Source organism: Rutidosis leptorrhynchoides, chromosome 5 (assembly GCF_046630445.1).
Source record: "Rutidosis leptorrhynchoides isolate AG116_Rl617_1_P2 chromosome 5, CSIRO_AGI_Rlap_v1, whole genome shotgun sequence".
Classification (NCBI taxonomy): domain Eukaryota; kingdom Viridiplantae; phylum Streptophyta; class Magnoliopsida; order Asterales; family Asteraceae; genus Rutidosis; species Rutidosis leptorrhynchoides.
The window spans coordinates 154,106,954-154,119,828 of record NC_092337.1 but is presented as its reverse complement, the minus strand read 5'-3'; the positions used below and the strand labels follow the sequence as shown (position 1 = coordinate 154,119,828).

At 32.5% G+C, this 12,875-nt stretch overlaps 1 protein-coding gene across 1 annotated transcript; it reads right to left on the bottom strand.

Annotated features, from left to right (window-relative positions):
- Positions 1-3,166: 3,166 nt before the first annotated feature.
- Positions 3,167-4,772, bottom strand: LOC139849111 (F-box protein At2g35280-like). The gene is made up of 2 exons (XM_071838784.1): positions 4,308-4,772; positions 3,167-3,313 (listed from the first exon to the last, which is right to left on the bottom strand). Exons 1-2 carry the CDS (start codon positions 4,770-4,772, stop codon positions 3,167-3,169), a joined length of 612 nt encoding a protein of 203 aa, XP_071694885.1.
- Between the last annotated feature and the right edge of the window lie 8,103 nt (positions 4,773-12,875).

Sequence of the window (12,875 nt, the reverse complement as noted above, 5' to 3'; positions counted from 1 at the left end):
AAACAAGAAAATATTACGCAGACAATTATCATCTTCAATCGACGTTATCATTTCGCTATTCATCACCAACATCATCATATCAGCATCCTCTTCTTCCTCGTTTTATCACCATCATCGTCACTTATCAACACCGTAACACCATCATGATCTTGTATTCACTATTCATCATCTTCTCTACATATCATCTTCGTGTAATCATCATCCATCATCGTTTATTGTTACAGTTTAAACAGAAAATAGATAGAGCAGCAGCAGTAGGTGACTACCCAACTGTGAGGTTTGTTGGTGGTGTTTGCGAGAGAAAACAGAAAGAAATTTCAAGTAACAGTAGCAATATAGTAACAAATTATGGCGGGTTGAAGGAGGTTTCATGAAACAGTAGCAGTTTACACTAGTTCGTCTATGGTGGTGGTTGTCATGAAGAAGAAGGAAGAAGAAAAAGATAAAAGGAAACAGGAGATGGATTAAGGTGGTAAGGTGGTGGGTGTTGTTTCTAAATCGAAGGTGATGGTGGCTGTTGGTTTCAATTCGTTGCAGTATAGCAGCAGAGAAAACAAAAATTGCAGCAGTACGATCATATGGGTGTTTGAATATTTTGTTGAGTTTTAATCAGAACAAGGACATAGCATTAACCGTAAACGCATGTGGGTTTTAGGTTGGTTTGTCATCGGAGAATAATAGTAGTAAGAGGTGGTGGAAGGTGGCTATGGTGGTGATGGTGGTGCGTGGTGATGGCGGATGGTAATCTTGGTGTGGTGAAAGGTTAGCAAGAAGATGTTGATTGAAATGGTTTGTACATATGTATATGTTAAATCTCGAAGTGCATATGTATATATAATATATATGTAACATATTATAAAATATAAGTAAAAGTTAATAGTAACAATACTTGAAGCACTCAGGAAAAGGACTTAGAAAAAACCAATAATCTTTCAATCTCAGTGCACATCATCATCATCATAAATGCAGATAAACGAAAATATTTAATATTAATATCTAAAAAAGTAAAAGAAAAACAATTATTTAAAAGTGACGAATATTCAGAATGAGTAAGAGACAAAGAGATATAACAAAAAGAAAGAAACATGAAAACAAGGAAAAGCACATAGCACAGTAATAATATGATTATAATTTCAATCATAAACGGTACGTACAGAAATACATTAAATCACTTTGTCACTTTAATAATAATAATAATAATATAGTATGAATCACATTAACCAATTGAAACGTGCAGATGATTGCATAATGAAATGAATTCTTAAACAGTAAAGCAGCCTTTAAAATTGGCTCTTCCTACCGACAGTTTTATTAGGAATCACTACAAGAAAACTGCATTCTTAGGACCCCCTCGTCTGGGACCCCTGCGAAAAAGCGTCCTAAGCGACTAAAAATTGGGACGGGATAATTCTTGGGGTCCTATAATATCATAAGCTAATAAAGTGGGGTCCTAAGAATAGGGCACATAATTTTTGGGTCATATTATTGATACGCTTATAAATCTTTGTCCTAAAAAGATGTTTGATATGACACACAATTTTGGGGTCCTATTATTTTTTAGGACACCTAATTTTTGGGTCATATTATTGATAAGCTTATAAATCTTTATCCTAAAAAGCTATTTGATATGACACACAATTTTGGAGTCCTATTATTTTTTAGGACACCTAATTTCTGGGTCATATTGTTGATACGCTTATAAATCTTTGTCCTAAAAAGATGTTTGATATGACACACAATTTTGGGGTCCTATTATTTTTTAGGACACCTAATTTTTGGATCATATTGTTGATACGTTTATAAATCTTTGTCCTAAAAAGATGTTTAATATGACACACAATTTTGGGGTCCTATTATTTTTTAGGACGCTTTTATAATAAGGTCACAACAATAGGCATCTTGGGTACTTGAGGTCCTAACTCTTAGGACCCTTAAATTCGTACTTGCATAAAAATGTACTTAATATGACACTATCTTGTTGGTGTCTCATAATGATCAACCAACAAGATAATACGGTCACAACAATATGACGCCTGGGTATTTGAGGTCCTAACTCTTAGGACCCTTAAAGTTGTAGTTGCATAAAAATGTACTTAATAGGACACTATGTTATTGGTGTCTCATAATGATCAACCAACAAGATAATAAGGTCAGAAAAATAGGAAGCTTGGGTATTTAAGGTCCTAACTATCATATGACTATATTAGGACCCTTACTAAAGTCGTATTATTGCACTTTTGTTACAAAAATGACTAAAGTATTATATAAGTTAACTTCCATTAAATATTCAAAAGCATTGATGGCATAGTGGCTTGTGTGTTATTATTTCAAGTGATTGACCTGGGTTCAAATCCATTTTATGTCTCTTTTGTTTCTAAAATTAAAAAATATATTTGGGCCAGATTTAAGCTGGGAATTGTAGTTGGGCCAGATTTAATGGATTCATTTTTTATTTTCGAAATTTCAGCTGGGAATTGTAGGTGGGCCAGATTTAATGGATTCATTTTTTATTTTCTAACTGCACATTTGTGGGGCCCACGTTTTTTTTCTTTTCTTTTTCCCAACGGCTACTGATCAGCCTTTTTTTTTACCCTACCCATTTCATATATATATATATATATACACCATTTCACTCTCAAATATTTACGCTTTCAAACCCATTTCACTCTCAATCTTTTATACTCAAAAATGGCTTTTCGGAAACATTGTTATGTTCGAGATTCACGGCGGCGGTTTGTTTTCCGATGACAAGGACCGCTACGACGGTGGGGGGGTCAATTATGCAGATGTGCCAGTCAATGGGCTTCGAGTTGACGAAATGTTTGATTATTTAAGGCGAAATGCGCACTACGATGAGATTTCGCAGTTTGCATATTGGAATCCCGAGAACAAGGTGTTCGAGTGGCTTCAGGATAACGATAAATGGGCGTGGCTACTCGGAACCGCAATAATCAAATCCACAAATGTCGTGTTGTATACCAAACACATTTGGGACGATCTTTCGCACGAAACCGATGGTAGTGCGGATGGTTATTATACCGATTAATCGGTATCTAGTTTATGTACTAGTCTTTTTTTATATGTAATTGTGTGTTTTTTTTTGTACTCGTTTTTTTTATATGTAATCGTGTGTTTTATAATCCATTGAGCCTACACATTTTACAACTTATAATTCACATTTCTCAACAATATTTCTATCCAATACTCCTTCCATATCGATGCCGATTTTCCATCGGTACACCCTTAACAATTCATTGAATAAACATGGTTGTCGATCAATAGTTAAAACATAGCCCAAAAAACATGATTGTTTCTTTTGCAGGATAAACAAACGTGTAAAGTTTTTATGTTTCTTAATGAGCTCCCAGACCAACATTAATGCAGAAATAGGTTATGTTTCTCAATGCGTATTCAGTGTATATATATTCAGTTTACATGATTGCAAAGTAAATCACCCAAACAATATATAGTTAATGATGTAATTAATGATGTTAGTTAATGATCTAATTAATGATGCGAATTGAACACGACCCCTAGCCTTTTCACATTTACTTGGGATAGAATTGTTAGCATTGAATTCTGCAGTTAAGAAATAAAAGAATATGAGTAGTTGAATTCAATTCTAGACTCAATTGAATTCTGCAGTAAAGACAAAACATAAAAGAAACAAAACAAATGGAATCCTTCCTTTTTAAGGTATATTAGTTGAACTTTGGATCAGAAAGGGACTAATGGCCGGTGACAGTTTTAAGCAATAAGTCAACAGCAAATTGCATACAAACATATATTCAAGTAAAAGGGTAGAGCTAGTCAACAACAAACATTAAAAAGGAATCACCTTTTTAGGTGTTCTTTGTTTCTATTAGCATAAAGAACATAAATTCGTGCAGCCCCATTGAATGGTTCATGTTAAAATGTATTAATTAAAAACTATGTTGTGATGATAAACCCTAAGGAAAATGGAAGCAATCCAGATAATACGAAGGAAAAATGGAAGCAAATAAACTGATCATCATATAATTAATAGAAATTACTACTAATATTTACATTAAATTAAAGGAGTATAATTTATACAAAATCTAAAAGATACTAACATAAATCTAGTTATATGCAAATCGGTTTACAAAAACACCCAACTCATAGGCCCAAAAACACGACATGCATTCCGGTATCGTGAGTTCAAACCCATGGATGTGTGGAAAATAACCACGGTGGTGAGAGATAGGGCACGGTGTTATTACGTTAGCAAAAGGACGGCGGTTAAATAACCATAAACATCGCAGCAAATCAAAAACCCTTGTTCTCACCGCAACCACCATCTCCGGCTCTGGTGGGAATGTTTCATTCAAAATTTGTAAACCGACATGCTTTTTCTCTATTTTGAAAGAGGCAAACATAATTAAACCATAAACATAAACAGCCTCTTTAAGTTGGCTGTTCGAAGCTTGCTTGAGACATTCAAGCCCATAATCGATATGTCTACTGTCAAAATAACCTATCAAGCCCCAGTGAAATATCGCATTAGGGTTTCCAAAAATCGTATAACGAAATAAAAAAACAAAGAATCTAGGGTTTCCCCAAGGTAATAGAGGCCACCGATCTAGGGAAAGCCTTTTTAAAACTAAAGGATCTTTTGAAAGCTTTGAAAAGCTTCTACAAACCGACTTACACATGAACAACTGGTCGGATGAGTAACTTCCAACTCGAGATAAAATTTCCACAAGCATATCTCGTGGAAGATTTTTGATCGTCTTCGGTTGAGTAACTTCCATTTTTTTAAATAAAAAATAAAAGAAAAAAGGATGAACTTGATGTACTTGAGAGAAATGTGTACAGGAAGATGATGGAAAGTATTACAGAGAAAAGACTTGAGAAGAAAATATGCAACTTGCTTTCTGGCATTAAAAGTTAATTTTTGGTGAAAGTGAATCGACAAGATACCACGTGTGCACTTAATGATGATTTTATTTAAGTATAAAATATACTTCTAATTTTATTTCAATTAGTATCTATAACAAAGTCAATATATATTACTAGCAAATAATATTATGTAAAGGATACATGGCAAATAATAACCATTAGATTTTTGGTGAAAGTGAATGGACAATATACCACGTGTGCACTTAATGATGATTTTATTTAAGTATAAAATATACTTCTAATTTTATTTCAATTAGTATCTATAACAAAGTCAATATATAATACTAGCAAATAATATTAAGGATACATGACAAATAATAACCATTAGATTATTATGAGGACCATTACACCTTAAAGCACCTCATTACATCACCCGCAACTCCCTTTTTAAAGATAAGAATATAGAAGCTAATTTTTTGAATTTAAATTTCACGATATAATATCTTTCAATCTTTAACTAAATATCAATAAATAAATTGACTAATTAATTAGAGTTTTTAACTTCATATACCCTTCTTAACTTTTAAAATCACATATACATACCCACTTACATAAATTAATAGTATCATATATGCCCATTACTAACATTTGAAAAAGCATATTTATCCATATAAACGAATAATATCATATGCAATTTGAGAGGTTTTTTTTTTTACAAGAAGATTTTTGGTGATACAAGTTTCCTATTTTACTCTTAAATTGATATTAGGTCAATATACCATTTACGGGTAAGATAGACAATTTATATCCTATAATAACTAATTATACAAAAAATAAATCAAAACTAAATAAAATGGTGGGACCTATTAATTACCCATATAATAATTACCTATATAATAGGGATGCATTTACCTTACCCATAAAGTATGTTACAAGTTACAACCATTTTTTTCTTGTTCCCTTATATTTTCACGAATTGTGAAAATATTTTTAATATTAATCAAGTTTTTTGCCAAAAAAAAAAAAAAAAAAAAAGTTACAACCATTTTGTAGTATGGTATTTTTTTTTTATCTGTTGGATATAGAATTTACAACACAAATAAAAACTAAAATCCGTCATAATCTATAAAAACTTGATCTCTTTGTGTTTTCACCTTCACTTGGACTGCCTTGACCACGAATAGTTCCGCAAAACACAATAATAATAATAATAATAAATAATAAATGGATCTTAATTAATAAATGGAATGATGGTTCTTAATAAAAATCACTCAAAATGGCACCCACTCTCGTCCCAATTTATGTTTACTACAAGTCCGTTTGTTTGTACTCCACTTTTTCGAACGCTTTTCTTTCGCCAAGTGTATATGTTGAATGTCACGCTTACGTTTTTTTGGATTTTGATGACTAAGAATATACAGATGCTCTCTGCAATCAAAGTAACAAAAAGAGAATAATGTACATTATCGTCAAAATTACACAATGTCATATAAAAAATAATCTCATAACATAGTAAATTTAACTAACTTACGTTCGTAAGAAATCTATTTCACTACAATTGAACAGCACATGTGAGTGTGCAATAGACAAAGTGTCATAGCCGAGTTTTACTACGTTTGTTGCACCAATTGGTCGACCATGCATACAAAATATTGGTAAGACAGTATCATCACCACCATCATCATGATTTCGGCTAGTCTTATTATGTATGGTCTCGACATCACTGGCTAAATACAGAGAACAAAATGACAAACACTCTTCCGCTAAATATCCTTCTGCAATTAAACCCTCGGGTTTACTCTTGTTTCGCACATAAGATTTTAATGTACCTAAATACTTGAGTGGTCAAAAAAAGTTTATATCAGATTAAAAAAAAGTTGTATTCAAACGAGTATAATTTACTACAGCATAAATGGTCATCTCTCTATTGGATACATCCAACGGTAATGAACAGGTCCCCCTAATCTGGCCTCTGAAGCTAGATGAACCGATAGATGAATCATGACGTCAAAAAATGATGGTGGAAAAATTCTTTCTAAATCACAAAGTATTTTCCAATATCTTTTTCCATGTTAAATAAATCATTAGGATTAAGAACTTTTGAGCATAATTGTTTGTAGTACCGACATAACTTCATGATAACAGAATGCACATGCTTCAGTAAAATATTTCTTATTGCCACGGGAAGCAACTACTGCATCAAAATATGATTATCGTGACTTTTTAGGCCTAATATTTTTGGAGTAGGTTTTACCTGAATGCATCTAGAAATATTAGCAGCATAACCATCTGGCACTTTCACCTCTTTTAGCACATTACAAAATTTTTCTTTTTCTTTTTTATCCATTTCGAAACATGCAGGAGGCAAATACACTTTGCCATTTGATAAAGGTTCTGGATGAAGTTCATGTCTAATACCCATTTCTTCCAAATCACGACGTCCTTTTAAATGATCCTTGGTCTTTCCATCTATATTCATTAACGTTCCAATGAGACTGTCACATACATTCTTTTCAGTATGCATTACGTCTATATTATGACGTATTAAGTTATTTTTCCAGTATGGTAACTAAAAAAAATACTTCTCTTCTTTCAATTATATGGTAAGGATGGGTTATCCTTCACAAGTTTTCCAAATTTTATTTCAAAATCTTTCAGCTCCGCAAGCACTTGTTCCCCTGTTAAGCTACGCGGTGGCCCTTCACGTTCTTCCGTGCCATCAAAAGAATCTTTATCCATACGGAAAGGATGCAACGATTCCAACCAGCGACGATGTGCCATGAAGATTTCTTTGTGGGAGTTTGATAACCGTGTTGATCTAGTTTCCTTATAGCATGAAGGACAAGCTAATTTACCTTTAGTGCTCCAACCCGATAAATTCGTATACGCGGGAAAGTCACTTACCGTCCATAACAAAGAAGCACGCAGTGTGAAGTAACTCTTAGTTGATGCGTCATAAGTATTAACTCCAGTATCCCACAACTCTTTCAACTCATCAACTATAGGTTGCATATAGACATCTATATTATTACCTGGAGCAGATGGACCGGGTATAAGTAAACTTAGGAATAGAACAGGTTTTTTCAAGCACAACCATGGAGGTAGATTATATGGCATCAAAACAACAGGTCATGTACTATGTGAAACACTCATGTTTCCAAAAGGGTTAAACCCATCACTCGCAAAACCAAGCCTCACATTACGAGGTTCTTTAGCAAATTCACTATTCTTATAATCGAATATTTTCCAGGCTGGTGAATCTACGGGATGTCTTAATCTACCATCTTTCGTACGACTCTCTTCATGCCATCTCATCGACCCGACCGTTTTAGGCGACATAAACAATCTTTGCAAGCATGGTATGAGTGGAAAATAACGCAACACTTTTGCTCCAACCTTCTTAGCTTTATAATCACCATCATTATCAGCTTCTGTGGTTGACTCATTTTTTGAATCATTATTAATTTATTTATATCTTGAGGTCTGACATACGTCACACTTAATTTTGTCCTTGTTTTCTTTCTAGTACAACATACAATTTGGACAAGCATCAATTTTCTCATAACCTAGACCCAAATCTCTTATTATCTTCCTTAATTCATACAAGGACTTCGGTATGGCAGCATGAGGGAAGGCTTCCCTCATTGTGTCAAGAATCATGCTGAATCCTTTTTCATTACATTTTCCAACACATTTTGAATGGAAAAGTGTAACAATGAACGAAAGAACAGAGAACTTACAGCCGGGATATAATTCTTTTTTTGCATCTTCCAATACTTTATTAAACTTTTTAGCATTTAAGTTTAGTACAGTCTGATTTTCAGTTTGTTGGATATCATCTTCATCTTCATCTTCATCTTCAAACACATTGAAGACGCATTGGGCCAATGCTTGCATATCATCTTCATCAGCATCTTCAAACATTGGTGTATCATCCGGTTCGAAATACACATTTGGAATTTTATAACCTTCGAAAAACCCATCACATAGCAAATGTGTTTTAGCCTGGACCCGATCAACCCGTTTGTGATTACCACAATATTTGCACGGACAATATATATGACCATCTTTTCCCTTTTTAGAGAAAATACGTTCTATAAATTTGTCAAGTCCTTTTTCGTATGCAGGGGAAGATCTACACAAGGACATCCAAGTCGAGTCTATCATATATAGACCTGTATTCTACAAACACATTTAATCGGACATAAATTAACGTGGTTCAAAATCAAAGATTGTACTGTAAGAATTAAGGGGTATGGACATGAAACAAAAGAAATTAACCTGGTTCAAAATCAAAGATTCAAAATTAAGGGGTATGGACAAAGCGTATGAAACAAGCTGACCCAATTTTTCGATGATTGCAACTTATATCTTCAATTACGTATTAACTGATTAATAATCGATGATTGAAATTAACTTAGATCTGCAAACACATCTTCAAAAACTGATGATGATTGCAATTGCAATTAAATACGTACGATTTTATTATAAATTGTTAATAGTAATAGTAATAGTAATAATAATAATAATAATAATAATAATAATAATAATAATAATAATAATAATAATAATAATAATAATTATTATTATTATTATTATTATTATTATTATTATTATTATTATTATTATTATTATTATTATTATTATTATTATTATATGATGATTTTGATACATCTAATAAGATCTAATACTATAAGTTTAAGATAAAGATTCAAATAATTAATAAAATATAAAATAATATACATAATGTAGGTGTACGGATCATCACCCTTATGGTTTGGGCCAGGTATAGGGTTATGGTACATGGTTTAATGTTTATGGTATATAGGATATATAGGATTTAGGGTATCAGGTTTAGGATTAAGTGTTTATGATTTAATGTGTACGTTTACGGTATATGGTATAGGGTTTAGGGTTTAGGGTTAAGTGTCTATGATTTAATGTTTAGGGTTTAGGATTTAGGGTTTATAAACCCTAAACCCTAAACCCTGAATCCCAAACATTAAATCATAAACCCTAAACCCTAACCCTAACCCTAAACCAAAAACTCTAAACCCTATACCCTAAATCTTATTCCATAAACACTAAACCATGTACCCTAAACCCTATACCCTAAACCATAAGGGTGATGATCCGTACAGGTATAGGGTTAGGGTACATGGTTAACCGCTTAATGTTTATGGTATATAGGATATAGGATTTAGGGTATCGGGTTTAGGATTAAGTGTTTATGATTTAATGTGTACGTTTACGGTATATGGTATAGGGTTTAGGGTTTAGGGTTTAGGGTTAAGTGTCTATGATTTACTGTTTAGGGTTTAGGGTTTAAAGTTTAGGGTTTAGGGTTTAGGGTTTATAAACCCTAAACCCTGAACCCCAAACATTAAATCATAAACCCTAAACCCTAAACCAAAAACTCTAAACCCTATACCCTAAATCTTATACCATAAACACTAAACCATGTACCCTAAACCCTATACCCTAAACCATAAGGGTGATGATCCGTACAGGTATAGGGTTAGGGTACATGGTTTAATGTTTATGGTATATATAGGATATATGATTTAGGGTATCTGGTTTAGGATTAAGTGTTTATGATTTAATGTGTACGTTTACGGTATATGGTATAGGGTTTAGGGTTTAGGATTTAGGGTTTAGGATTTAGGGTTAAGTGTCTATGATTTAATGTTTAGGGTTTAGGGTTTAGGGTTTAGGGTTTAGGGTTTATAAACCCTAAACCCTGAACCCCAAACATTAAATCATAGACACTTAACCCTAAACCCTAAACCCTAACTCTAAACCAAAAACTCTAAACCATATACCCTAAATCTTATACCATAAACACCAAACCATGTACCCTAAACCCTATACCCTTAACCATAAGGGTGATGATCCGTACAGGTATAGGGTTAGGGTACATGGTTTAATGTTTATGGTATATAGGATATAGGATTTAGGGTATCGGGTTTAGGATTAAGTGTTTATGATTTAATGTGTACGTTTACGGTATATGGTATAGGGTTTAGGGATTAGGGTTTAGGGTTAAATGTCTATGATTTAATGTTTAGGGTTTAGGGTTTAGGGTTTATAAACCCTAAACCCTAAACCCTGAACCCCAAACATTAAATCATAAACCCTAAACCCTAAACGCTAACCCTAAACCAAAAACTCTAAACCCTATACCCTAAATCTTATACCATAAACACTAAACCATGTACCCTAAACCCTATACCCTAAACCATAAGGGTGATGATCCGTACACCACCAACTTTTAGGCACACCACCAAAAACCAAACCCTACACATTAAACCACAAACCCTAAACCATAAACCCTATACCAACCCTAAACCCTACCTATACCTAAAACCCTAAACCATAAACCATATACCCTGAACATTATACCATATGCATGAACCCTAAACATTAAACCCTAAAGCCTAAACCATGCACCTCCCAAATTTGGGTAAATTCAAATTTCACCTCCAAACCCTAAAATAATACAACGTTAAATTACGATCACTACAAGAAAAATGCTCCTATATGACCTTTTTTTCTGGGACCTAGTAAAATATGGTCCTAAATGCTACTTACATAGGACCAAACAATATTTAGGTCCTTTTATGAGCTACGCTTTTAGAGTATGGTCCTATTATGAGGTACTCTTTTAGAGTAGGGTCCGATTATGAGATACGCTTTTAGAGTAGGTCCCATAGTCATATATTTTCATAGGATACTTAAAAAGTAGATCCTAATAGAGGATCTTATAAGACATTTATTTGATAGAGTCTCATTATGTGTTTATGTAATAGGACACTTAATATGAACGTCATATTAAATATATCTTTAGAGGCCAATTATTTCCGAGAGTCTTATTAAACTGTATCATGTTAGGACTTTTGGTACTTATGTCCTATAAATTTATGTTATTAAGACACATTATATAACGGTCATATGAAATGTACATTTAGAGGACGTTTATTTTTGTGAGTCGTGTCATAGTAGAACATAATAAGACTTAATATGACTGATTGATATTTTTCTGGCTTAATGGTCATATGATTTTGTAGGACACTTTAAGTGTGAACCATAAGATAGTACTTTATAAGACATTTAACTTCATAGTGTAGTATTACATGTTAATTTAATAGAACACCTTATATAAAAGTCATATGAAATAAACTCTAATAGGACATGTATTTGTCATAGTCGTATTATAACATAAGCTAACAGGACATATGATATTTATCTTGTATCATTTTAAAATTTTAAGACACTTTAATTATTTAATATTATGGAGGAGTTTTTGGGGTTATAATTATCATATGATTTCATAGGATACTTTAATTGTGAATCATCAAATGGAACTTTATAAGACAGTTAAAGATTTAGTGTCGCATTATGTGTGAATTTAATAGGACACTTTATAAAAAGGTCATATGAAATAAACTATCATAGGACATTTTTTTTCATAGTCGTATTATATCATAAGCTAATAGGATATGTGAAATATATGTCGTTTCATTATAAATATTTAGGACACTTTGATTCTTTAATGTGACGGATGAGTTGTTGGGCCCCCAAATATCATATGATTTCATAGGACACTTTAATTGTGAATCATCAAATGGAACTTTATAAGACATTTAACGATTTAGTGTCGCAATATGTGTTTATTTAATAGGACAAAATACTTAACAATATGTGTTTATAAGACAATTGAACAAAGTCAAAATACTTAACAATAATGGTTATTTATAAAACATCGAAAACATGTATATACAACATTAACGTTTAAATCTCTAAAACTAAATAAGAAACACCAAAACATGTTTACCAAGGTCAAAATACTGAAAAAAGGTAACCAAAAGTACTCTTCAGGCATGTTTATACTACATCAATATTGAGCATCTATGTTCAAATACCAAAACAAAATACTAGTACAATAAGAAACAATTTTGAGCCAAACTAAAAGTATCATCACTAGAGGAATCACCAAGTCAAATACATAACAAGAG